Here is a 22,894-nt window from a genome sequence, read left to right as displayed (position 1 = left end):
AGGTGGCGTTGAGTTTTTCAGTGAGAGCTCAGTTGAGTTGTTTTTTCTGGGTAACAGAAAGCACCTCCACTACATGAAAAGATCAAATAGATCAATGGATCTGCCAATTCATGAACTGGAAGTTATTTCCGCTGATCACACCGTCCAACAGCATCGGATAGGTTCGATTATGAAGATATGCATCGATTCCATTATTTCTTAATCATTATGTTAATTGCATTTCTATGCATTACTGTCCTGAACTAGGTGAAGATTACAGAAACGGGTTGGTTCGCACCTAAATTCATTCCTTCAGTCATCTTGAAGAGGAAAAGAAGAGGATTTGTTGTTACAAATTTACAGGTGAACATTTTAATTGTTTAATACAGAGGGTTCCACAACAGAACATTTGGACCTTAACCACCAAGTCCCTGAACCTGTTACATGACTGGATTAACAGGACTCTGAAATCCATTCAAAGGATCTTCCTTTGCAGTTAACACTTTACAAAATATTGAAATGGTTGATTTCTTTTCTCCCAATTTCTCATCGGAATGATCAATGACACTAGTGTTCTCATCAACGTCCTCAATAATGCTTGTCAATTTACTGTCTGGCTCTTGATCTTCATCCAAAGCAAATACGACATACTTAAACTTGTTTCTGAAGGCCTCAAAATTCAGAACATCCAGAAATAAATTTGAAATATGAAAAGCAGGATTGGAATGGCTATTCTCACATCCAAAAGCTCCAATCACCAATGAGTCATGTCCTTTTGATAATGCAATTGAAAAGTAGGATGCAATTTTCTTTCTCATTGATGCTGCCAACTTGCTTGGAAGAAAATTCTCAAAAGAAGAAACGCTATGATCACCAGGATGCTGCGAACTGTTGGCTATCCCAGAAGATGCATGATTGTGTGGCAACAAGAGTTGCTTTCTTTCTGTTGGTGGGTTTATATAGGGAGAGGTCACAAAGAACGATGTACTGGTTGGTTTGGAAAGGAAAGCATATCCTTCACTTTTCGATTTTCTAATAACCAAGCAATTTGGAACATAAATTCCTCCAAATTCTGGAATTGGATAACGCCATCCTCTTGTTTCATCTAAATGATATGGATCAGCAAGACACAAGCTTAATGAGGTTCTCCTGCAAAGATCGTCTTCTTGTGTATTTCCTCCTTTCGAATAAGTCCCTCCTGGAACACTTTGATGACCACTCACTAATACTAATGGATGAAGTTTGTGTTTTTTCATTTCCAATGCAGTGTTCAATAAATCATTGTTGACCACTTGAATAATGGTAGAGTCAGCGGATTGATTGGTTGAAGGATGACTTGTTGTGCTGTCACCAGAATGAGTGTAATGATGGTGAACACCATAATGTTGATGCGGTAATCTTTTGAGGGAAGCAACTCTCTGTACAGCGTCCAATTCACTGCAATCACAATATTCTGTGGATTTACAAATCTTTTTGATTCCATTAAAATCCAAATGGACGGTAATTGTAGGAATTACTTTTTCCTGAACTCCCTCATCAAAGAAAAATGTTTCTTCTTCTTCTTCGTTCGATGTAGAAGACTTTTTGGATTGCTGCTTTTGAGGATGTTTGTTAGGGTTTGTTTTTTTTAGCTTTAAATTGCGTTCGTTCAATTCAATAATCTCATCAAGAGGTGGCCTTTCTTCTTCTTTCATAATTTCGAATCCTTCAAATGTGCTGTCATCATTATTTACTAATTCATCTTCGTCACTCAATTCACAAAGTTCCTCTTGTTTTGGGTTTTTGTTCTTTTTTTTCTTTTTCTTCTTTTTTGTTTCTGGCTCCTCTTCAACCTCTGCACTCACTTCTAGCTTCTTTCGAGGTACATAGGGTTTTCTTATGAAAACTCTTTCGTGAATGGGAATTTCATGCGTTTGATCATGAGATTGCTCTTTGACCACATTTGTGTCTTCAAGAAAATATTTTCCTCTCAGAAGGGTTTGTAAAGTTCCCATTTGTATCAATTTTCGAAGATCTTGCTTGACAAATTTCTCATTCACATCCTTGTATTTGTATTCATAATAATAGTATTTCCAATCATCAGGATTAAATAATCGCTTGTTCAATCTTAAAGCCAAATCATCAGTCGCTTCTCGCGAAAGAAAATATTTGAAAATTTGCTCGTAATCACTCCGAAGAAAAAAAGTGACGTGGTGGTTTTAAATTACTCGTACGTGTGGAGAAGGCAATTTGGAGAGGCTGAGCATGTTGAGAGGTGGTATTGCTGTTTGAAGTTGGGAGAGTCTTGTTTCGAAACTTTTTTCCAGCCATTTTTTTTGATCTTATTCAGCGACACACGAGCGAACAAGAGTTGCACCAAAATGGAATGACTATTTACATGTCAATGTTTTATTATTGCTTGGTATCTTCATTCATGGGTTGTGTTGATTGTGATTGGGATTGTTGTGGATGTAGTGGAGGCTGTTGTTGGAATTGTGGAGGTGGCATGGTATAAATTCTGACTGGGTAAGGCATGTTTCCAACTTGAGGTGGCATCACAAAAGGTTGATGTGGAATGAATGTTGTAGTGGTGGTGTTTGGCATCGCGACAGGATAAAATACTGGTTGTGGATAATTCATGTGAGCAGTTGGAGTAGTTTGTTGTGGTTGTTGTGCCTCATGATGTTGCTCTTCATGTTGTGTGCTGCCATGTTGCTGCTCGAGAGAGTTGGCAGAAACAAGTGGAACAGCATCCATGTTTGAACTTGCGAGTGGAATCATTTGCAATTCTTGAGGATTCACACTTCTCTCCAAAGCAATCACTCTTTGAGTCAATCTGTTAATTCTTCTTGCTTGAACAATGACAGTGATGATCAAAATGAGGGAAACAATTGGGAACAAGACGAAAATCGGAATCATGGAATCGGAATTGTCACGATAATAAACAGACGGAGTTGGAGATGGACAAATCGTGCATGGATCTTGAGAAGCTTCCAAACTAACAGTCATGGAATAAACATTGGCATAATAGGTGTCAGCATTTCTCACTCCAATATAAACATAGGTTCCATAACTCTTGCTTGGCTTGATGAGATCACTCGAATAGGTGCTGAAATAGGCAAACTGATCATAGATGTTTTGAGTGGGAGAATAGGTTTCTCTCGTGTAAATTTCTACCCTATTGGAAGTGCCTGATTTGTAGTACGAGATCTTTAGCTTCATGTGGGATGGCACATAAATGTAATAGTAATGCCAAGAGTAAGCTGGAATGTTTTTAGCCAAAACTTTCTGTCCATTATATAAATAAGTGACGGTTGAATTGGCTTGAATTAAAGAAACACTGGATTGTGGTGCTTGAGGTGCCGATGATGAAGAAACCGCTCTTGCTCCGGCTGGGATTCCCAAAGCAGAGATCTCAATTTCAGAGAATACTGGTTCCTTCTCTGTGGTTGAGGTGGTAGCAGCGACAACAACCATCATCATCATCATCATCATGGCCATCAGGACAAGGAAAGGAAGCAAATAATGGCGGCCCATCGAGGTGAACACGTTTCGCTTCATCATCTTGTACTGGAGAAGAAACGTTGTTTTTTTTTGTTATGTTTTGATTCTGTTTGGAACTTGGGGGTTTTGGAAGCTGTCGGGGATGGGATCTCAATTAGAAAGAACTTCGATGGATTCAACTTCACGAGATATTTGATAAATGATAACTGTGAGGAAACTTTCAAAAAAGTCTCTGTCATGATCAACTTTGAAGCTTAAATCAGAAAGGCATTGATTGATATCAAAGTCAAACATATTCAGATAACGAAAGAATCTATTGAAAAAAATCTAATTAGTTTATTGTTAGCACCATTGGTGCTGGTAAATCCGTGAGGATTGGGGATTGTTTTTGAAATGGTTTTTTGAATCTTGAGTTAGATCTATTGAAAAAAATGACAAAAACAAGGGGGAAGGCTGTTTCATCAAAGGAGGAAAACAAGAACAACAACAAACGAAAACGCAAAGTAAAAAAGGTTGTTGAAGAGGAGAATGATGATGATGAACTTGGCCCACCTTCGGAAGAGGAGCAAGCAGAGGAAGAGGATTTGGATTATCAAGAAGAAGAGAAACCTGTCGCAAAGAAAAAGAAATCATCCGCCAAGCAAACAAAATCGGAAAGTGCTAGTGCTCATAATACAACGACCTCATCGAGTAAGAAAATAACAAAAATACTTCCCTTCAAATTAAAAACAGGATTTAACAAGGGAAAACGCAAAAAGTCTTTCCGTCAAATTATATCGAAACAAGATCAAACAGCCTCTAATGATGAAACATCGGAAGAAAATTTTGAATTATCTGCAACGAGTGAGGAATCGGCTGTACCTACTTTAAATTATAATTTTATTGCAGCAGGCAATTATTCCATGACGTCCCGAAGGAAATATTGTGACATCACTGGTCTTCTCTGTAAATACACAAATCCTCACAACAAAATTCAGTATCATTCCTCGTGTTTAACTCCTCTCATTCAAAACTTATCGGAACAAAAAATAGAGCAGTACTTGTCACTAAGAAACAACATTTAGCAAGTCGTAGTCGAAAAATACAAAGTAACCCAACAGCAACAGATTTATATGAAATTGAAATATTTCAAATTATTTATTATTATTATTTTTCGTTCGTCGATTATACACCACTGTTTTACACAAGGGTGGAATTGACGTCACGATTGTACAATTGGAACAAATCATCAAGATTCACTATTTGTCTGGCATTTCGTTGGAGATATTTCTTAACATGAGCATGTATCTTATTCAATTCTTCAATATCCGCTTTTTGCATTTCCTGTACAACTGCCTTCAATTTCTCCAACGAAGAATATTGTTCCTTTTCAATTTTCTTAAATGTAGCCTTCACACTTCCATTCCAGTCAAACATTCGAGCCAAATATCGCAATCGGATTTGCAAATCTTGTGAGGAAAAGGATTGCTTCACCGAAACCACAGCACCGTTAAAGACACCATAACCACCAGGTTGCATTGAAACTACATGAGTGCTTGCATCAGAAATGTTGGCTCTATAATTACTGGCTGAAGGTTTCAATTCGTTGGCATAGTATGTTCTCTGCAATTTTCGAATATTGAGTTGTGTCGTATTGATCAACTTGCTTGTGGAGAGTTTAGCTTGGCAATGAGGACAATTCAATAAATTAATGGTTTGTAAACTAATATCCATATTCGAATGACTTTGTATCGTGTTTCGTAAAGTTTCGACTAAATCCATCTTGACTGTGTTGGAGCAAGCATCACATACATAGGATTGAGGCAAATCGATACCATCAAATTCTGTTTCATTATCTTCATCTTGTTTTGAAAGTATCTTGTATTCATCCATATTGTCGTCATCCCCAGTACTAGAAACTCTGTAATACTTCTTTTCCAATCCTAGGCATTCTGCTAACATGGCATTATCTGTTTGTTGCAAATATTCACAAAGACGAGAAACAGGTGGAAAAACTTGTTGTGCCAAATACCACTCATAGTCAATATCCATGGTACCCTTCTTTTGTTCTTCTATAAAGACATCTGGAAGAACTGCTCTTTCAGCAACTTTTGAGGACGATGATCCATCTTTCTTTACAGTAATGACATATGGAATACGTTGATGAAGTCTGACAGCTTGTCCATTTCTTCTCATTTCTAATGCGACTTGAACATGAGGATGATTGATAGCATCAGTATATTGTTCAGGCTCTTTTGTTAGGGCCTTTGTTAAAATATATTGATCAAGAGGAACTCTGTTATTTCTCACGTCATCTGCAATTTCTCTCAAATGAGTATGAATATTGGCAACAATTTCTTCTGGAGTTGGTTGATTTTGAGAGTCAGCAGGTTCATTTGGTCTTAAAATTTGATCCACAATGTATTGAGAGACATTACGGGACAAGTCACACCAATCTCTTCTGACCATGTCCAAACCTTTGAGCTCGAGTTTTTGAATAATTTTACCATCCTTATTCTTGCTGTGAATAATTGCTCCGTATTTCTTCTTTCTCAACAAGAGCATTCTTCTGAATAATCCATCAATATCAATTTCGAGCTTACCCTTTCCTTTTCTGAATGAGTCGTTGATTTGCTTTTTAATTTCTTCACCCTTAGCCAATGCATCATCATAATTTGTTGTGTCTGATGCAATCATCACAGAGTCTGTATCGCCATAAATCACACTATATCTCAGAGTGTTCTCAATCAATTGTTTGGTTTGTGTTAAAATATTTCTTCCTTCAGTAGTGATGGCCTCAGCCATTGGTTTGCAATAGAATCTACTGAATACAAATCCCAAACAACCATAGGTAGAGTTAGCTGTGAGTTTCAAGGCACGTTGTCTCATGTCGAGCTGCCATTTCTGAACCCCATTGGCTTGTTCCATTTGTCGTTGTGCTTGCTTTCTTCGTGACAACAAACTCTGAATGACTTGAGGAAGGACAGTCTTGTCGTTCTTGTGAGCTTCCTTCTCTTCGTCCGAATAGAGGAAATTGGAAAAGCAAATATTCTTTTCAAGAATAATGGATGGATACAGAGAGTTGAAATCGAGCAGGAGAACATAATTATGATGGAAACCAGATTTTGGATCGAGAACAAGACCTCCCGAATACTTGGCTCTTTTTCCTCTCGATTTTTGTCCAAAAGCTCTTGACTTGTCTGGCAAAATATACTTTTGTTTGTGGAATTCGTGAAGAAGCAAATATTCAATACGCTCACTTCTTGATCCTATTAATGTTCGATTCCACAAATTTCCTGCAGCATTGGTCAACTCTTTAGAGAGAGGGATTAAACTTAATTTTTCAACCAAGTCCATTGAAACTTGAGCATCGTGTTCAACAAAGGCACAAAAGTTATTGAGACCTTCAGGACTAGAGAAATATTTGGAGGTTACTGCTACATTACCATCATAGAGAGGATTACGAATCTCCTTATCCAATGGTGTCTCACCCAATTGGGAAATTCTTAAATCCTCCAAAGAGTATGACTTTTCTCTCAAATATTCCTTAACGGCAATATATGTGTCACAAATAATTCTTCCAATTAACACGTCTTTTTCTGACTTGGTAGATTCATTCATACCACCTGGTGCATGTTGAAGCATGGGAAAAACAGATAACCGGAGTCTACCCAAACGAGACCACAAACTTCCTTCTGTTCCTCTCAATGATTTCCATCGTTGCAATAAAATGTCAAGTTCAAAACTCAAGAAACTATGTCCAATGAACATGTCTGGATCGTATTGTTGAATTTGAGCAAAGACGCGGTTGATGAGAGAGGTTTCATTGAGTTCGAGCAAGACGTTGTCTGAGTCTACGGATGAGTCATCAATTTTACGAGCAATGATGAATTTCTTCCTGCCACTTGATTGTCCTGAGAAGGAATATTCTTGTAAAATACCACACACTGCCGCTATCTCATTAGAATTCTTCTCCTCATTGAAAACTGTTTTGACTTTAAGGGACATGAGAACAATAGGTGGTGGAACTCTGTCAGAATTTGCACTGACTTTCACATGAGAGGCCTCATTGATGGTGACTTCATGCTTGCACCAACTTAGTTGTCCTGAGGTCTTGACGGTGAAATTATCAATGGTCAGCCATGAAGGACCCATTAACTTCCTCTTCAAAATAAATTCTTCCAAACCACCTGTCGATGCATGGAAAACCTTACTAAACATCTTGGATCCTCTAAATTCTTGAAGATGCGACTTGAAATTCTTAATGTTCCAAATTACAACTTTGACCATCGCCAAACTCTTATTGTATGGCACCTCAGGATCTTCAAAAATGTACTTTCTCTCTTTAAATTTGAATCCAAACTTGTCACCAGATATCTTTAACACTTCACACAGTTCTTCGTGAATCTTGGTTTCAAGGTCTGAAGTCACATTATTCATATCAATAGGTTCTCGTGGAAGGAAGTAAATTGTTTTTTGTACTTGTTCCAATCTCACACAACAACTGACAAAGTTATTTGGTATCGTCTCTACTTTACCAAACAACACAATTCTTCCTTCCATTTCAGTGGCATCCATAAAGTAAAATTCAAACCGACTCTTTCCTTCCAAAGAAAATCCACTTGAACTGTTGTTTAGAAATTGCTGTTGTGGATCAATGAATGGAATTTTACTCTTAAAGTCATCAGGGAGCACCGAAATAATTTTAACATCTCTAGTTCCCGATGATGACCTGGAAAATAATTTGTTTCTTTTTTGTTGAGGAGAAAATGAGGAGGAATTATTGGTTTCAATATCATCATCGCTCATGTCTTGATGATGAGAAGATGATGACACAATTGCATGATGATGACCCTCGTCATCACTTTCACTGTCGCTTTCGTAGGAGCTTCTTTTCATATTTTTTTTGATTTTGAAAAGTTGGCGCTTTCTGTTTTGGCGGCTTTTTTTTTTGAAATTAACGGTTTTCATTGTGTGTTCAGAAAGGGAAATTGAGATTATCAGATTCACTGGTTTATTACCACTCAATAGAATCAAACCAATATTATAGCAGAGCAGTGAATCATTCATATCGAGCCTCGTACGAGATCAGAACAAGCTTATTACTCATTGTACTTTGGATGATCATGAAGTAACGGTTGTATCTGGGTCATAACCCTAATAAAGTTATTTACAAAATTATAGAATTACCAAGTAATGGTTCTCTCAAAAATGATACAAATCGAGCAAACATCCAGCAAATTGATGGAAAATGTCAACTCATATCAAGCAATATTCACGAAAAATTGGTTCTCATTATTCGTTATTTGTTAATGGCATATCACTTAAGCACTCGTAGTGCCTCACACATAATTCACCATATTTAACTCTTCCTTGGTTATTTTACCGAGCTTTCTACCAGAATGTGATTGCTTGAAACAGAACATGAGAGGCAAACCACAGAGTGCATATTTCTTCTCGAACACTCGTGGATTTAATTCTGAATCTGAGGCGTTGAGCAGTCGAGCGCGTTGCACTGAATAATTTCCTAACTTGTTGCATTGGAGAATGATTCTATCAAGCATCGAATAAACATTTGGGATTGAAACAAAACCAGCATGAATAATCTCTGTGACTACTGAGAAGGGCAAAAATACACGATCAATGCTGTATCCAAAGTATATACTTCCAACACAATCCTTATCTGCCTTGGACATGTTTGATGCTGTGTGATCATTGATATCGAGAGTAAAATAAAGGTGTTCAATTTCATCCTTCATTGACCAGAACATGATTGGTTCTTCACGCTCCAAAATACTCCACGACATTCTGCTCGATAATTTTTGAAAGAGATTTTCCAATGGATAATAACCTCGACAAATAAATAGTCTCTTATCTGTCACCACATAGGTCAATAATAATTTGCAATAAACCAACTTGTACATTAGCACATAGAATAAAATAAATAAGTAACATGCAATAATTGCAAAATAGAGAAAATTCAACAGTAGAGTAAATGTGAGGGTCATATTCTCGTTTTCTTCCATCCATTCTGAGAGAAAATTCAATGGCAAGTAACAAATAAGACTCGTCACAAGTGCACCAAACACAAACAAAATTAAAACATTCTTCCTAAATGATGGTGCAGGTTTTTCAATATGCATGACGTTCTCATCATGATCAAGTGTAATTCCCGATGGCAATGCATGATGGTGATGTTTTCCAAGAAGGCCTTTTCTTTCTATTTTGACATTACTAATAGTATTGTTAATTGAACTTTCTTCATCCTCCTCTCCTTCGGATGGTACAAAAGGAGGTTCTTCATCATTTTCTTGAGCACTGCTTATATTACCATTTGCGAATTGATCCTCCAAATGATTGCTATCTACGTTCTGATGATTATCGGGAGAGTAATAAATTTGCTGATTCTGTGGTCTTAGCATGTGCATAAATGAATTTGAAAAGCCTTTGTGTAATTGTTGTTGTGGATGATCATGATCTGTTTGTGTTTGTTGTGGTCGTAACAATGAATGTTCATCATTATCATCATGTTCATTACTATCATCATCACGGTGATGATGATTCGGATTAACCAACAGATTAAAATTACGAGCCAAATCATTGATCCATTGTGTGCTCCGCATCTGATGATTAACCCACGAGGAGAATACTTTTAAACTTCCTCTTGGTGAGGCTATTGCTTGATGAGTGGTGGTTGCACCAACCATATTGGCTATTCTCAAACTGCTACTACCGTTTAAAGTGGCACTATTTCCCAGTGGGTGTGGTGTTGTGCTTGCTACACCGTTGATCGTCGGCTTTTCATCAACACGATGACTCGTTGAATGACCTTGTGGTTGTTCTTCATCGGAAGTCATGAGAGGAGCTGAGGATGTGGTTTGCGCTTGTGGTTGTTTAATTGTTGCGTGATGATTCAAAGCACTCAATGATGATCGGTTTTGTTTTTTCAGCGTCGGCATTGCAAGAAATTCGCTTTTTTAGAATATTCGTTGTTTGCGTGGTAGAATCCTAAATTCGATTTTTTTTGACTGTCATGCAGTATGAGATATCACATAGAGACATCATCAGAACGTTTTAGGATCCTTGTCATCACCCATAAGGCAAGGACTTTATTTATCAGACGTTTTTTTGTAGATAACATCTCCACATGCCAACAATCATCACGTGACGTAAAAATAAAAGTTTGATCGACTCCAGAAGTCAAGGATGGGTCATGGTTGACCAAAAAATGATTTCACATCATCATCAGGATGCAGGAACGGAAGCAGCTCAGCCCACAACACCCAAAGGCACCACTAATCGTTTTCTCCTTGCCTTTCTAGTTGTTTCCGTTATTTTTAATTTAATCATGTTACTCTCGTGGTCATCCACTCGTCACGGAGGATCATCATTCTCACACGGACGAGAGTCTTTTCATTCATCATCATCCAATCCAATTATTTACAAACAATGTCCCTATTTGGGTGATTATGATAATTTTGTAGCGAACAAATTTCAATCCAAGGATAAGAGTGAAATGTGGAATATTTTACAATTTATTGTTTCACAGGAAGCAATGAATGATTATTTGAGAAATTCAGAGAATAGAGATATCATTAATTTTGGAGTTCCTCATCTTGTCACTGCCACATCACATGATTATTTTGATCGATTGGAAAATTTTGTTGGCTCCGTCCATCGATTGTATGAAAACAAAGTCAATGCTCTGCAAATTAATCCTCAAGTGACATCACCTCCTGGGCATCCCAATGATGAAAAAATTACAAAAATTGGACAAACTTTTAAATCTCATTTGCGATCGAATTATTGGCTTGTTTGGAACAGTGTGGTCACTCCAGAAAATCGACCCATTTTGGTCTATGATTTGGGACTCACCAAAGAACAACGTGAAAAGGTCTATTCGTGGAAAAATGTTCAACTCATTTCTCTCAACTTTGATCTATTACCAAAACATTTCAGGGATTTGAAAACTTTTGCATGGAAACCACTCGTCATGTATTTGGCACTTCAAAAATTTCCTTCTATTATTTTCCTTGATAGTGGCGTCGAGTTGTGGAATCGACTCGATCGAATTGAGGACATTCTCTTCACGAAAGGTTATTTCCATGTCGTACAAGAAGGTTTAACCACTGCATGGCGATGTTGTGGAGCCATTGGTGAATTAACACATCAATCGACATTTAATTATTTGGGACTGAAACGTGAAGAATATGGTCAAAAGGAAATGTGTAGTGGTGGCATTCAAGGTTACATTCGAGATTCGTATTCCTATCAAAATGTGTTGATTCCAACCTTGGAATGTGCATGGGACGTGAATTGTATTGCTCCTCCTGGATCAAGTCTTGCCAATCATCGACAAGATCAATCCGTCTTTTCACTCATGATACACAAAGCTGGAATTACCTGTGAAAAAGACATTCGATTGTGGGGCAATCGAGGAAATTACGTGGATGTTCCACAACATGAAATTGTTCTATTTTTACGAAAAGGAGCTGAAGGAAAACAATACATTGGACAAGCTCAGAAAAAGAAAAAGTTTGCCGTTGTGATTCCATTTGCAGAGAAGCAAGTTTCATCCGTATTGGAAAATATTAATATTTGGAACCATCCTTATTATGAACCTTGTCAATGGTCCATGTCGACACGAGAAAATATCGATGATTCAGAAACAGATTTAATTTTCTATTCGAATCGACAACGAAATGAAAATAATGAAAAAGCCATACTCGATCGAATCAATAATCTCACCAAAGACAAGTCACATAATGTCATTCTCAAATGCTTTTCAAATATTTCATTTAAATATGCTGGATTAAACGACGCACGAGATCAATATCCAGCAGGACCAAGCAATCAATTCTACGATTTAATTCACGATGAGAACTTTCACTCCACCTATAGTCACTTTTTCTATATGGAACCTGATTGTCGAGCCATTCGACCCAATTGGCTTAAGGTTGTGAAATCCATCCTCAAAGAATATTCAATTTTAAAACCGGATTTTTGGTACATTGGATCCAATTATAGAGGAGATGTCGATCTCGGTGAACCTTTGGAATATCGTTATCACATTAATGGAAATGCCATTTACTCGACAGATGTCTCTTTTCGAGCTTTTTTGAAACACGTCTCAAGAGGACATAATTTTGCCTACGACACAGATCCATTCAAATACTTGTTTCAGGTGAAATCTTATGATTTTACCAAACATATTTGGAATCGAATAATTTTCCATAATTTTGTTCAGAATTGGTGGCATTCGAGTTATCATGAAAAAACAGTGAGAGATTTGTATCCGAGAACGTATTTCGTTCATGGTGGTTCTAAGGAATGAGAATGGTTGATTTCATAATCATGATGATGACGTTCATGTTTCATTGCGAGATGATCATGTTTCATTGTGAGTAGTTCATTAAAAGACAAGGACCTCTCACTCACTCCTATTCGTTCATTCATTCATTGATTATTAGTATTGGATGGAAGACAATCTCTTTACAACTCTCTTTCCAAACTGGAGTTGAATCATGTCATCTATTTATTATTATTAATCATTATGAGGTTGATGAAAGAAAAAGCCAATGACAACCATCACAGTTACATCATCATGACAACAAGAGCAAGAGACTAACTCATCACCGTTTTCATCATGTCCACCTCAGACACACCCTCAGAGGCACGATCACTCCTCTTTGGACCTGAAGAACCACCACCACCTCCACCTGTAGTACTTTTCTTGGCTACAACATCACTTGAGGATACTTTTGGTTTCACTGGAGATGGAGAGGCCACCGGAGGAGGAGGTTGTGGCTTCGGAATGGGTGGATTCGGAGGAATAGGTTCCGAGGCATTGCACTGAAACACTGGCAATTGTTCGAATGGATTCCAGAATGGACACACCTTTCCATACATGCCTCCTTGATCGACCACATGTCCTCCCATTTGAAGATAGAGTTGAGAATCATTACAAATACTGTATCGTGGCCATTCCGTTGCTGTCTGCCAATCTCCTCCTCCACTACTACTGTTCATTCTCTTTAAATTCATTTGAAAGAATGCATTTCGATTGGGACTTCCACTCACCACAAAATTCGACCAATACATGATGAGATCTTTGGACAATTCTTGTTCCTGAGGTGTGAATTTGTAATTACCAGTGCCAGGTCTTGTTAAAAGCATGCTTGGAAATTGGAATGGAATTTCAGCTCCGTGGGTCGATCCAAAACATGGATCTGTAAATGCGAAATGATTGGCAATGTTTTGTTGAACCCATTTGAGAGCAATTAATGGAAACGAGAACCACTGGTGCATTCATTCACTTTCTGTGAAATTTGAACCCAATAATCACCGGCGTAGATATTTCCAGAACCTTTCTTGAAACCACCTCCATGAATCCAAAAAAGACAGGTAAGAGAGAATTGCTAGTGCTACCACTTTGAGAAAAGACACTGGAGTTGGCAGGTGTCCATATATTCAAAATTAAACAATCTTCACTCATGGGTTGTTGATAGATAATTCCCATATCAGGAGGTTGAATGCATACATATCCAAAAGAAGTTGCATTGAAAATTTGAGGATTATTATTATTTGAAGGCAATTCTTGAGGTGGTTTAAAACGATTGGAACCTGTGGATGGTTGTGCGTAGGGAATTCCAAGAAATGCACGTGTGGTTGGATTGGCCAGATAACCTTGAACTTTTCCTTGTTGAGTTTGAACGATGAGAGGAAGGAGAGAAGAATCCATGCTTGTTGCATGAACCATCGTGGTGGTGGTGTTGTGTGAATTTCTCAAATTCCATGAAAAGGATGCATGCAAGAGAAGACATGCCATCAAAAAGACAAGTTTCAATAGCTTCTTGGTGATGACAAGTGACAGGAATAGGCACTCTTCATTTTTTGAGGATTTTTTTTTGAAACTAACCAAGTGTGAGATTTGCCTTTCATTAAACATTGTAATTACAGAACTCATAGTTCCATCAAACGAAGCATTCAAAAAGAAGGTTCGTTTTCTCGTGATGTAACCAAGATCACACGAGCGAGATTCCAATCGAATTCTAATGTGAAAAAAAAAGAAAAATGAACCTAGAGCGGGACTACATGACCAACAGCAACAGCACCACCAACTCGAACACAAACATGATCGTTACGATCCGTATCAATGAACATACCTTTCCGATGCCTATGGAAGAAGCTGAACGACTTTTTGGTGAATACCATCAAAATATTCAGGACCGGTATAACTTTGATTTTCTTGCAACATCAATTATTCAACAGCATACAGCTTGCTTAAAGTGATTCAAGGCTTAAAATCAGAATACGTCTCGGAATTGTATGTAACAAAGGAACTGGAGATTATTATTGAGAAGATGAAGAAAGATGGCCATGATGTAGCCTCTTTGTTAGTGTTTTTGGACAAACACTTGCCAGATGTTTGCGATCAATTCGGAATTGTTGATTTTCTTATGGACAAGATACAAGACGTTGTGGGATCAGAGGCTAATCAGGTAATTGAAAATTACATCTTTCAAAATGGTGAATTTATGTTAGGCGAGCAAACTCCAAAGAACTGCGTTACGATCATCTATGAACACAAGAAGAAAATATACTCCTACGGAGTTTTGATAACTACAAGCTCTTTGAAGAACGGCAAAAAAACTATTTCATTGGTTTGACGAAATGGTCAATCATATATTTCCAAAAGAACAAGAACTATTCAATGATGATGACGATGAGGAGGAAGAGGAGGATAAACAACCGAGCTATTTTTCCATTCTATCTGAAATTGTTAACAAAAAGAGACCATTTCAATCTGACTCGACCCAACAAACCAAGAAACAGAAATAAATTATTTTGGTCATTTTGGATTGGTAAGGATCAATTCAAGTGTTTCATAACCTTAATGATCACCAACTTCGCTGCTGAGAGAAGGTGGTCCTGGTATGTTAATGGTCAGTTAATGGTCGAGATTATGCCCTCCATTAATAAAGTTCAACAATTCATCTCCTTTTTCTAGAGTCTTCAACATTTCAATCAAACCACTATCCTCTCCCAATCTTGCAATTTCATCAAACGATTCTCCCATTATTCCTCTCATAAATAAGGTGTGTGTATAGGCTCGTTCTAAAAAACTATGTGAACGCCATTCCCTATCAAATTCTTCATTACTTTTTGTTTTCATCATTTCAGAATTGACATCAATCGAATAACAAAGTTGAGCGGCATCAAATAATTGTTCACTCATTGGAGAAACATTGGTGACAGAAAAAGTAGAAGGATCATATCGGTGACAATGCAATTTTCGAGTATCCACAAAGAATAATTTTCGAAAATAGAATTGAATGAGAGGAAATAATCCAGGAGGACCTGCCACATATTGTCCACTTTCAATGGATGCATGAGATCGATCCAAATTTTGCAATGCATGCTTTAGAAATGGATGACCTTTTTCAAAGTACATGAATTGATTGGACATACATGAAACATTTTGTAATTTTCCAATAGAAAATGTGGAATGATAGTTACATGAAAAAGTGGATGATGAAATAATCGAAGTTGCAGTAGTAGAAGGTTGAAGAGTCACTCCAATCGTATTATTATGTAAAGAATGCATAGATCTCATTAAATAATGTCCATTTTCAATGTAAAGTCCTCCATAATGATAGAGAAGAAATAATCTTAAAAAGTTAGAGAGAGATTGGAAGGGATGAATGCGAGGATTAAAATTTCTCAAAGTATTTGCAAAGACATGTCCTAATTGTGAACCTTGAGTCATTTCTTGTAAATTAAATCTCACCACTCGAATGTTGTAGCGTTTCTTTTCTTTTAACATTTGTTTGAGGAAGGAGTTGGTTGATTTTTGAGAGTTCACAACAGAAGAAGTTAATTTGCGATTCTTTTTGTGAGTCATTGGAGGATTCACTTGAATGGATCGTTTTTGAGAAGAATTTTTTAGATGTTTTTGCTTGAGGTGTGTCGATTTTTCGTCGTTTTCTGAAAGTTTTGATGTTGTTGCTTGTTGATTTTTTGATGAAGGAAGTGTTGTATATATTTTAAAAGTATCAAGATCCAACTCATTGGAAAATATCAATACCTCTGCATTTGGGTTGGTATGTAAAATGGTTTCAATTGCTCTAAATTGGTTCAATGTCACAGAGTTGCCTTCCCAAATTAAAAAAATATGTGGCAAGTGTGGAGAGGGAATAAATGACAATCCTGTGTCGACTCGAGAGATTTCCTCTTTCGCTCGCTCACATAAATTTCGTGTCACAACAAATGTCACATAAATCAGACTCACAAATGTTGCATATTTTAAAACTGTTTTAGGTTTTTTCACTGTAAAGATCACCATTCCAATCACAATCTTGAGAAATGCAATTCCAAAATTTTTAAAATTCATCCAAATTCGTTTTGTCACATTTACAATGAAATTCCACATCAAAGGTCCATAAATTTTCATTCTCGATCGAAAATGAATGATAAAGTAAAACAAGGCAATTAAAAAACTCCAAAAAGCATTCCAAAATCTTTTCCATCTTCCCATTGATAAAACATTGTTCCCATTCGATTTCTTCAACGGTGGCCATGACTGTGCACTCAAATTTGGAATGTTTTTTTCCTTGTCTGTTGTCAAAAGAGTTTCTTTTTTTTGTCTTCTCCTCATCATTTCCAAATGAAATGAATCCTCATCATCTTCATGACCACCATAACGACCATTCATCATTGAATTTCTAGAAAAGCTGCCATTCAAAGTTCCTCCCGAATTGGATCGATGTCGAGCGATGGTTGTTGAGTGGTTGGTTAAATGTTCCAACAGGGCTGTTGCATGGTAGGACCTTCGAGACTGAATTCCCATCATGAGTAATGGATCCATCATGGAGGCATGTACTGGTGTTGTTGTTGGTGGTGGTGGTGTTGTGTGAGAAACAACATGATGTGAATCCATCATCATCATTGGAGAAGTTGGTGTTGATGTGGTGAGTGTTGTTGTTGTTGGTGATCGATTGGTGTCTCCTGTCATCATGACGAGTGGAGAGAGTGGAGAAGAAGACGCTAAAAAACGAGAGGTGTTTGGAATGTTGTTGTTGTTGTTATCAATCGTTTCATCATTATCATACTTGTTGTTGTTGCAATGAGGAGGATGATGGTGAATGGAAATTCGAGGAGGAGAAGAATGGTCTTGTTTGTGAATGGAAGGTTCTGTTTCTTCTGAAGGTGAGACGAGTGCCATGTCAACAAGTGGAGCATCCTCTTGATGATGGTTGTTGTTCTTATTGTTGTCATCATGATGAGGACAGACCATGGGAACAACTTCTCCGTCATCACCAACAATCCATGTCAAAGGTGTTGTGGAAATCTTGTTGTTATGAAAATCGGGATGCTTTTTCATGGCATCATTATGGCTCCTCAATTCGTGGTTGGTGTGATTCGAGTCGGAGTGGAATGTTGCTGACAACTTCATGATTGAATAGTGCAATATGTGTGCATTGAAAGTGATGTGTGTTCTTTTTTTGAAGGATGACAGTGAGCGTACGGGTGTTTGGAAAAGGAAACTCGAATTTCAACGTTTAATTCAAAAGTTCGTGAGGAGGTAGTTGTTGAGATCCAATACAATAAAGGAGACAGAACACTGTTAATGATCGATTAATTTTAACATGGATGATGCAGTGGACAATAACAATATTCTTCTTCTTGTATGTGTGGTTGTTCTTGTGTCTACCCAACATTAATAACATCTCAATCTCGTTTCACCTACACAATGACCATTATTAGAGTGGTAGAAAAGTTTGGCGGAGAACAAATTCACCAATACCTCCATTATTGAGTTTGAGGCACCCAAAAGCAAACAGCCTGACATGCAGATACCATCAAACAATAATGAGGGTTAAATGCAACGCTCACTTCACCACTATGTCTAAAGTTCATATTATTGAAGGCATGGCATTGTTTGCCCGTCTGAGCTTCGAGTGTTAATAATCGTCCATCTTCGGTTCCGACAAATAAAAATTGACTATTGGGAGTAAATGCAAAACTCGATTGTGAAATTCCTGTACCTTGAGGAAGTGGTAAATTATTGTTGGAATAAAAGGCCTTATCTTCGTCAGAAAGAGCGAGTTCATCATTTGTTTTTCTGAATATCTCTTTACCATTAAACGAGTCCAACATAAATATGGAATCGGATGAAGAAATTGCAATATGAGTTCCAGATGGTGAAAACATCATTTGTGAATACTCGGGTGTTTCTCCAGTGAATGGAATTACAAATTCAGTAAAAGATCCACTCTCTACCTTTCTTCTATCATATAATTTGACAATTCCCGAATTTGTAGCAACAGCAAGAACCAAACCTCTCGGATCATAGGCACATAAAGGCTTTACGGTAAAAGGTGCCTTGTAAATTTCATTCGGTTGTCTTAAATCCCACACTCTCATGGTATTATCCAACGAGGTCGATGCAAAGGTATCATCACTCGGACACATATTCAGAGAAACTACAGGCTTGGTATGTCCTTTGAAATATTTAATAAAACTTCCGGTATGAATATTTAAATATCGAATGTCATCATTGGATCCCTCCTTCTTGACCGAAGCATAAAGGCAAGCATCTGGAGAGTGGGTAAATTTCACTTGATTACATCCATACTTTTTGCTGGGTATGACTTTTCGAGGCTCGCTATCTGGACTCAATACAGTGCAATCAAAAAAGGTGATGTGTTCATCATCGGAAGAGCATAACAAGTATTTTCCATCCCGAAAGAAATCCAATCCATTGATCTCTTTTTTGTGTCCTTTATAGACTTTTCCTACTTGGAGCGATTTAATGACTTCGAGGTTGATGGGCGTTTGCATTTTTTTTGTGAATGTCATCCTGGCAGGCACAAAATGTTGAAAGATTGCAAGACTCATAAGGAAGTGTGTTTTTAAAAAAACCTCACCAACCCAATCTAGATGACTTAGCTATAGCTTAATCGTCAAGCTCTTCTTTGCTTTCGTTGTTGAATGCGCGCTAAAACTAGCATGTCTGAAGGCAAAAAACAAACGTCATCTCCAACAGGTTTCAAAATCAGCTTGTCATCTCACCGTTTTGACAGCATGCTGCAACTTAACTGTGTATTACAAAAACTTTAGCACTGTTTCTATTGGTTGTCTCTATTCTTAAATTTTGTTTGGGAGTTATAAATTGGTTGCGAGCTTTAAGGCCAACCGTCACAAGCAAAAAAATATGAAAGCACAACAATCAACAAGATCCAACAACACGACCCACAAACAAAACGTTGGTCAAACCAAACGATCTGCCAACATCGAAGACAGGTTGTTGAAAGATTTCTTGCAGGAATATGGGCTGAGTCAACATGTCGATCCAAACTTGGGTCTTGTGAAGAGTAGGGGACAAAATGTTAACAAAGGTCGTGGAAAGAAGAGCGAGTGGTTGGAGATTTGGAAGCTGCACGACGAGCATTGTTCCGTCAAGAAAATAGCCAAATCACTTAACAGAACAACCACTTACGTGAAGAGAGTGCTTGGTAGACCTAGACCTCAATAATGATGGACTGGGTTTGTAAATATATGAAACTTGCACATATTATCATAAACTTGTAAATACCTCGAATAAACTTGTTATTACTGTAATAATATTGTCAGCATTCATTATACTGCCAATTGTCCAAAAGGAAGAATATTACTAGATGAAAGATATTATATTATTAAATATTACCTATTTAATAATAAAATATAATTGCCGTTGGTATTGTGTTGTTGTAGTGAGCGATGAAAATAATTCATGGCATTCATTGTTGTTGTTACAGTTAGCTAAATATATCATTAATTATCATCTTCTTCGTTATTGTTATCTGAAAATGTTTTTTCTGAACTAGAGGGACAAGCAGATCCATATCCGCTATTGCAAGGTGGTGGATAGAAAGGAGGTGACATCTTGCAAGCTGTTGCATTAAATACAGATCCACATTGAGCCATCATATTTTGGCATACACTGGAGCATACATGATAATAAACCTAAAAAGGAGTGACATTCATTAAAAAAACACATGCATGATCATAAATTTCACATTCGCAAAACAATAAATTAGCAGCACATGCGAATATTATCATATTCCATGAAACAGTTCATTCATTTCAAAGCATATTTTCATCACAAATGAAACAAGTTATCAAATTTGATCACACAACATTTACAACATGACACATTTGTTTCAAATACTTACAGGTTGTTGAGCGCTACAACACTGAGCAATGGTGGATAAGCAAAACGAATCTGCATAAGCTTGCTGACAAGCCTTGCTATAATTTGCCAATTTTGTTTTCAATTCATAATCAATCATTTGGCACGTTTGTCTGTCCCATGTTTCTGCCAAAATATCCATCACCGAATAATGAACATTTCGGCAACATTTAAAACTATAACTCACACATTTCTGAGCATTTACAACGGACACGAGAGAGGTCGGGAATAATGGAGAAAGAGAAGGATGGAAGAAGGAGAGAATCAAAACTAATGCTATCATCATCATAGGCACACATATCTTGTCCGTAGAAGGCTCTTCTCGGGATCGACACAGTAGGCTATCTGCTCGACGTCGTGGTGAATTAATATTCAACATTTTATTTTGATGATGATTGTAATCATGATACGGATTTGGATGATGACCACAACCATGGTTTTGGTTCCTAATATTTCGAATCAAAAGATCGAGATCGAGCATTCCAACACAAAACCCTATGGAATTGCAACTCGATCCAAAAAAGGAACAACAAAAAATGTCTTCTCTCGATAACAAGAGAAATTGCATGGGAAATGAAATCACACAAATCATTCGATCGGAACGATTCGAGCACAAAATTTGTGGAATGACTTCCTCGTTGGTGCGATTACTGAGAACACTCAATTCATCATCATTTACTACTTTTCAATCACAACATCAACAACAAGAACCTTCCTCAGCCTCAGATGATGACATCTTTCAGCCATTGATCTCAAAATTAAGAGACTTGTTGCAACGACATTTTGAAAAATGTCATGATAATAATAATTCGAATCCACAGAACAATCTCCCAAACTCTTGTTGCTCTGAAGGCAACATTTGTGAAGAGGAGAATGCACAAGTAAATGTTGGTTTTGCTTTTGGAAATGTGGCAAAAACTCTCTATGCTCATAATGTGAATTTGAATGAAAATGATGTTTGTGTGTGTTTGATTATGGATAGTCAGCTCGATATTGATTGTAAAATGGTCACAGCTGTGAGAAAGAATTCTTCCTTAGTGAGCTCGAATGACAAGTCCATCATTTGGAAACTCTTGTACAAGTATTCCTTTCAATAAATTATGTTTGTTGGGAACAAAGAATGGTCGTCCAGTACATCTACTTGCATAAATTCATATTTTTGTACTGTTTCGATTATTAAGGATCGTGACAAGTGTTTGTTGCTGTAGAGATTATTGTCACCTCTTGAGGTGAACCATCTTTTTCAATATTTGTATTGTTTATTTAATATTCGACACTTTGGGATTGAAATGATAAAACACTAAATTATTGGTGTGTTGTCTCTTTCCCTTCACATAGGTGTGGAATTGCCATGGATTTTCTTTCACGAATGAAGCGCCAGGATGTGCAATAGAAATGGATTTCTTTCTTTGGAGTTTTTTTGGTTTGGTAATCTTCACGGGAGAGGAGGAATGAGGAATTCGAATTTCAATCTGGCATGAAGGTGAAATTCCTTCTTCTTCTTCCACATTTGGAGATGGAGAACATGAAGAAGATGGAATGGTGCAGGATGTGTGGAGAGCAAGTTGAGGCACTTCATGGAGTTCTGGTTGAGCTTGTGGAAAGGAAATGTCAAGCAAGGTGGGAGATGAAGAGGACGGATGAGGCTTGGACACGAGCAATTCTGTCGTTGCTTTGCAATTAGATGCAAAAGAGATTGACTGTGAAAAGAGGGATTTTTCTTCGATTGGAGCTGGATATAAAGATGATGATGATGGTACAATTCTGTCATGATGGAAAAGTGTGGATGATGATCCTTCGAAGGATGACATTGAAAAGGAAGATGGAGAAGTACAGACACAAGTCAAGTACGTGTCAATACATTTCATTTCGTTCTCTGTGAAGCTTGTGGCCAGTGAAAACGATGGAGTCGTAAAACAAGTGAGTTTGGATTCATGTGCTGTTAGTACTTGCGTTGTGCCATTGATATCGTTCTTTGTCAAGGTTGATGATGGTGTGAACAATGAAGGACTTTGATTGTGTTCGTCATTATTATCATGTTGTTGTTGTGAAAGTAGTAACGCTGACATTACTGAGCTGTTGTTCACCTCTCCGCATCTTTGTGTCATTTGTAAGGAAGAAGAATTCTGCATCTTCTTGTGGAGTTGTGGATGCAATTCTTTGTGTAATGCTGGGTGTGCTTGACTGATGTTGAGCGTTGAAATTGCAATAGTTTCGTTA

The 22,894-nt window shown here is 37.4% G+C and overlaps 13 protein-coding genes across 13 annotated transcripts; 4 read left to right on the top strand and 9 right to left on the bottom strand.

Moving 5' to 3' along the window:
- Positions 1–419: 419 nt before the first annotated feature.
- Positions 420–2,289, bottom strand: FDP41_008054 (uncharacterized protein; the record flags this gene model as incomplete). The annotated part of the gene is made up of 2 exons (XM_044711867.1): positions 420–2,110; positions 2,187–2,289. The coding sequence occupies 2 exons, from the start codon at positions 2,287–2,289 to the stop codon at positions 420–422; spliced, it is 1,794 nt and encodes a 597-aa protein (XP_044568852.1).
- Positions 2,290–2,370: 81 nt separating this feature from the next.
- Positions 2,371–3,435, bottom strand: FDP41_008053 (uncharacterized protein; the record flags this gene model as incomplete). Its single annotated transcript, XM_044711866.1, has 1 exon — positions 2,371–3,435. One exon carries the CDS (start codon positions 3,433–3,435, stop codon positions 2,371–2,373), a length of 1,065 nt encoding a protein of 354 aa, XP_044568851.1.
- A 458-nt stretch (positions 3,436–3,893) lies between these two features.
- FDP41_008052 (uncharacterized protein) lies at positions 3,894–4,526 on the top strand (the record flags this gene model as incomplete). Its single annotated transcript, XM_044711865.1, has 1 exon — positions 3,894–4,526. The coding sequence occupies one exon, from the start codon at positions 3,894–3,896 to the stop codon at positions 4,524–4,526; it is 633 nt and encodes a 210-aa protein (XP_044568850.1).
- A 115-nt stretch (positions 4,527–4,641) lies between these two features.
- On the bottom strand, positions 4,642–8,340 carry FDP41_008051 (uncharacterized protein; the record flags this gene model as incomplete). Its single annotated transcript, XM_044711864.1, has 1 exon — positions 4,642–8,340. One exon carries the CDS (start codon positions 8,338–8,340, stop codon positions 4,642–4,644), a length of 3,699 nt encoding a protein of 1,232 aa, XP_044568849.1.
- A 443-nt stretch (positions 8,341–8,783) lies between these two features.
- Positions 8,784–10,400, bottom strand: FDP41_008050 (uncharacterized protein; the record flags this gene model as incomplete). Its single annotated transcript, XM_044711863.1, has 1 exon — positions 8,784–10,400. One exon carries the CDS (start codon positions 10,398–10,400, stop codon positions 8,784–8,786), a length of 1,617 nt encoding a protein of 538 aa, XP_044568848.1.
- Positions 10,401–10,669: 269 nt separating this feature from the next.
- Positions 10,670–12,775, top strand: FDP41_008049 (uncharacterized protein; the record flags this gene model as incomplete). Its single annotated transcript, XM_044711861.1, has 1 exon — positions 10,670–12,775. One exon carries the CDS (start codon positions 10,670–10,672, stop codon positions 12,773–12,775), a length of 2,106 nt encoding a protein of 701 aa, XP_044568847.1.
- A 290-nt stretch (positions 12,776–13,065) lies between these two features.
- Positions 13,066–14,182, bottom strand: FDP41_008048 (uncharacterized protein; the record flags this gene model as incomplete). Its single annotated transcript, XM_044711860.1, has 2 exons — positions 13,066–13,740; positions 13,787–14,182. 2 exons carry the CDS (start codon positions 14,180–14,182, stop codon positions 13,066–13,068), a joined length of 1,071 nt encoding a protein of 356 aa, XP_044568846.1.
- A 1,209-nt stretch (positions 14,183–15,391) lies between these two features.
- FDP41_008047 (uncharacterized protein) lies at positions 15,392–17,896 on the bottom strand (the record flags this gene model as incomplete). Its single annotated transcript, XM_044711859.1, has 1 exon — positions 15,392–17,896. One exon carries the CDS (start codon positions 17,894–17,896, stop codon positions 15,392–15,394), a length of 2,505 nt encoding a protein of 834 aa, XP_044568845.1.
- A 356-nt stretch (positions 17,897–18,252) lies between these two features.
- Positions 18,253–19,284, bottom strand: FDP41_008046 (uncharacterized protein; the record flags this gene model as incomplete). Its single annotated transcript, XM_044711858.1, has 1 exon — positions 18,253–19,284. One exon carries the CDS (start codon positions 19,282–19,284, stop codon positions 18,253–18,255), a length of 1,032 nt encoding a protein of 343 aa, XP_044568844.1.
- Positions 19,285–19,657: 373 nt separating this feature from the next.
- On the top strand, positions 19,658–19,978 carry FDP41_008045 (uncharacterized protein; the record flags this gene model as incomplete). The annotated part of the gene is made up of 1 exon (XM_044711857.1): positions 19,658–19,978. The coding sequence occupies one exon, from the start codon at positions 19,658–19,660 to the stop codon at positions 19,976–19,978; it is 321 nt and encodes a 106-aa protein (XP_044568843.1).
- Positions 19,979–20,256: 278 nt separating this feature from the next.
- FDP41_008044 (uncharacterized protein) lies at positions 20,257–21,053 on the bottom strand (the record flags this gene model as incomplete). Its single annotated transcript, XM_044711856.1, has 2 exons — positions 20,257–20,448; positions 20,658–21,053. The coding sequence occupies 2 exons, from the start codon at positions 21,051–21,053 to the stop codon at positions 20,257–20,259; spliced, it is 588 nt and encodes a 195-aa protein (XP_044568842.1).
- Positions 21,054–21,210: 157 nt separating this feature from the next.
- FDP41_008043 (uncharacterized protein) lies at positions 21,211–21,771 on the top strand (the record flags this gene model as incomplete). Its single annotated transcript, XM_044711855.1, has 1 exon — positions 21,211–21,771. One exon carries the CDS (start codon positions 21,211–21,213, stop codon positions 21,769–21,771), a length of 561 nt encoding a protein of 186 aa, XP_044568841.1.
- A 162-nt stretch (positions 21,772–21,933) lies between these two features.
- On the bottom strand, positions 21,934–22,806 carry FDP41_008042 (uncharacterized protein; the record flags this gene model as incomplete). The annotated part of the gene is made up of 1 exon (XM_044711854.1): positions 21,934–22,806. The coding sequence occupies one exon, from the start codon at positions 22,804–22,806 to the stop codon at positions 21,934–21,936; it is 873 nt and encodes a 290-aa protein (XP_044568840.1).
- Between the last annotated feature and the right edge of the window lie 88 nt (positions 22,807–22,894).

This window comes from Naegleria fowleri (genome assembly GCF_008403515.1).
Source record: "Naegleria fowleri strain ATCC 30894 chromosome Unknown tig4, whole genome shotgun sequence".
Lineage (NCBI taxonomy): Eukaryota > Heterolobosea > Eutetramitea > Acrasida > Naegleriidae > Naegleria > Naegleria fowleri.
The sequence above is the reverse complement of the archived record's forward strand: the minus strand, read 5'-3'. Positions and strand labels throughout refer to the sequence as shown.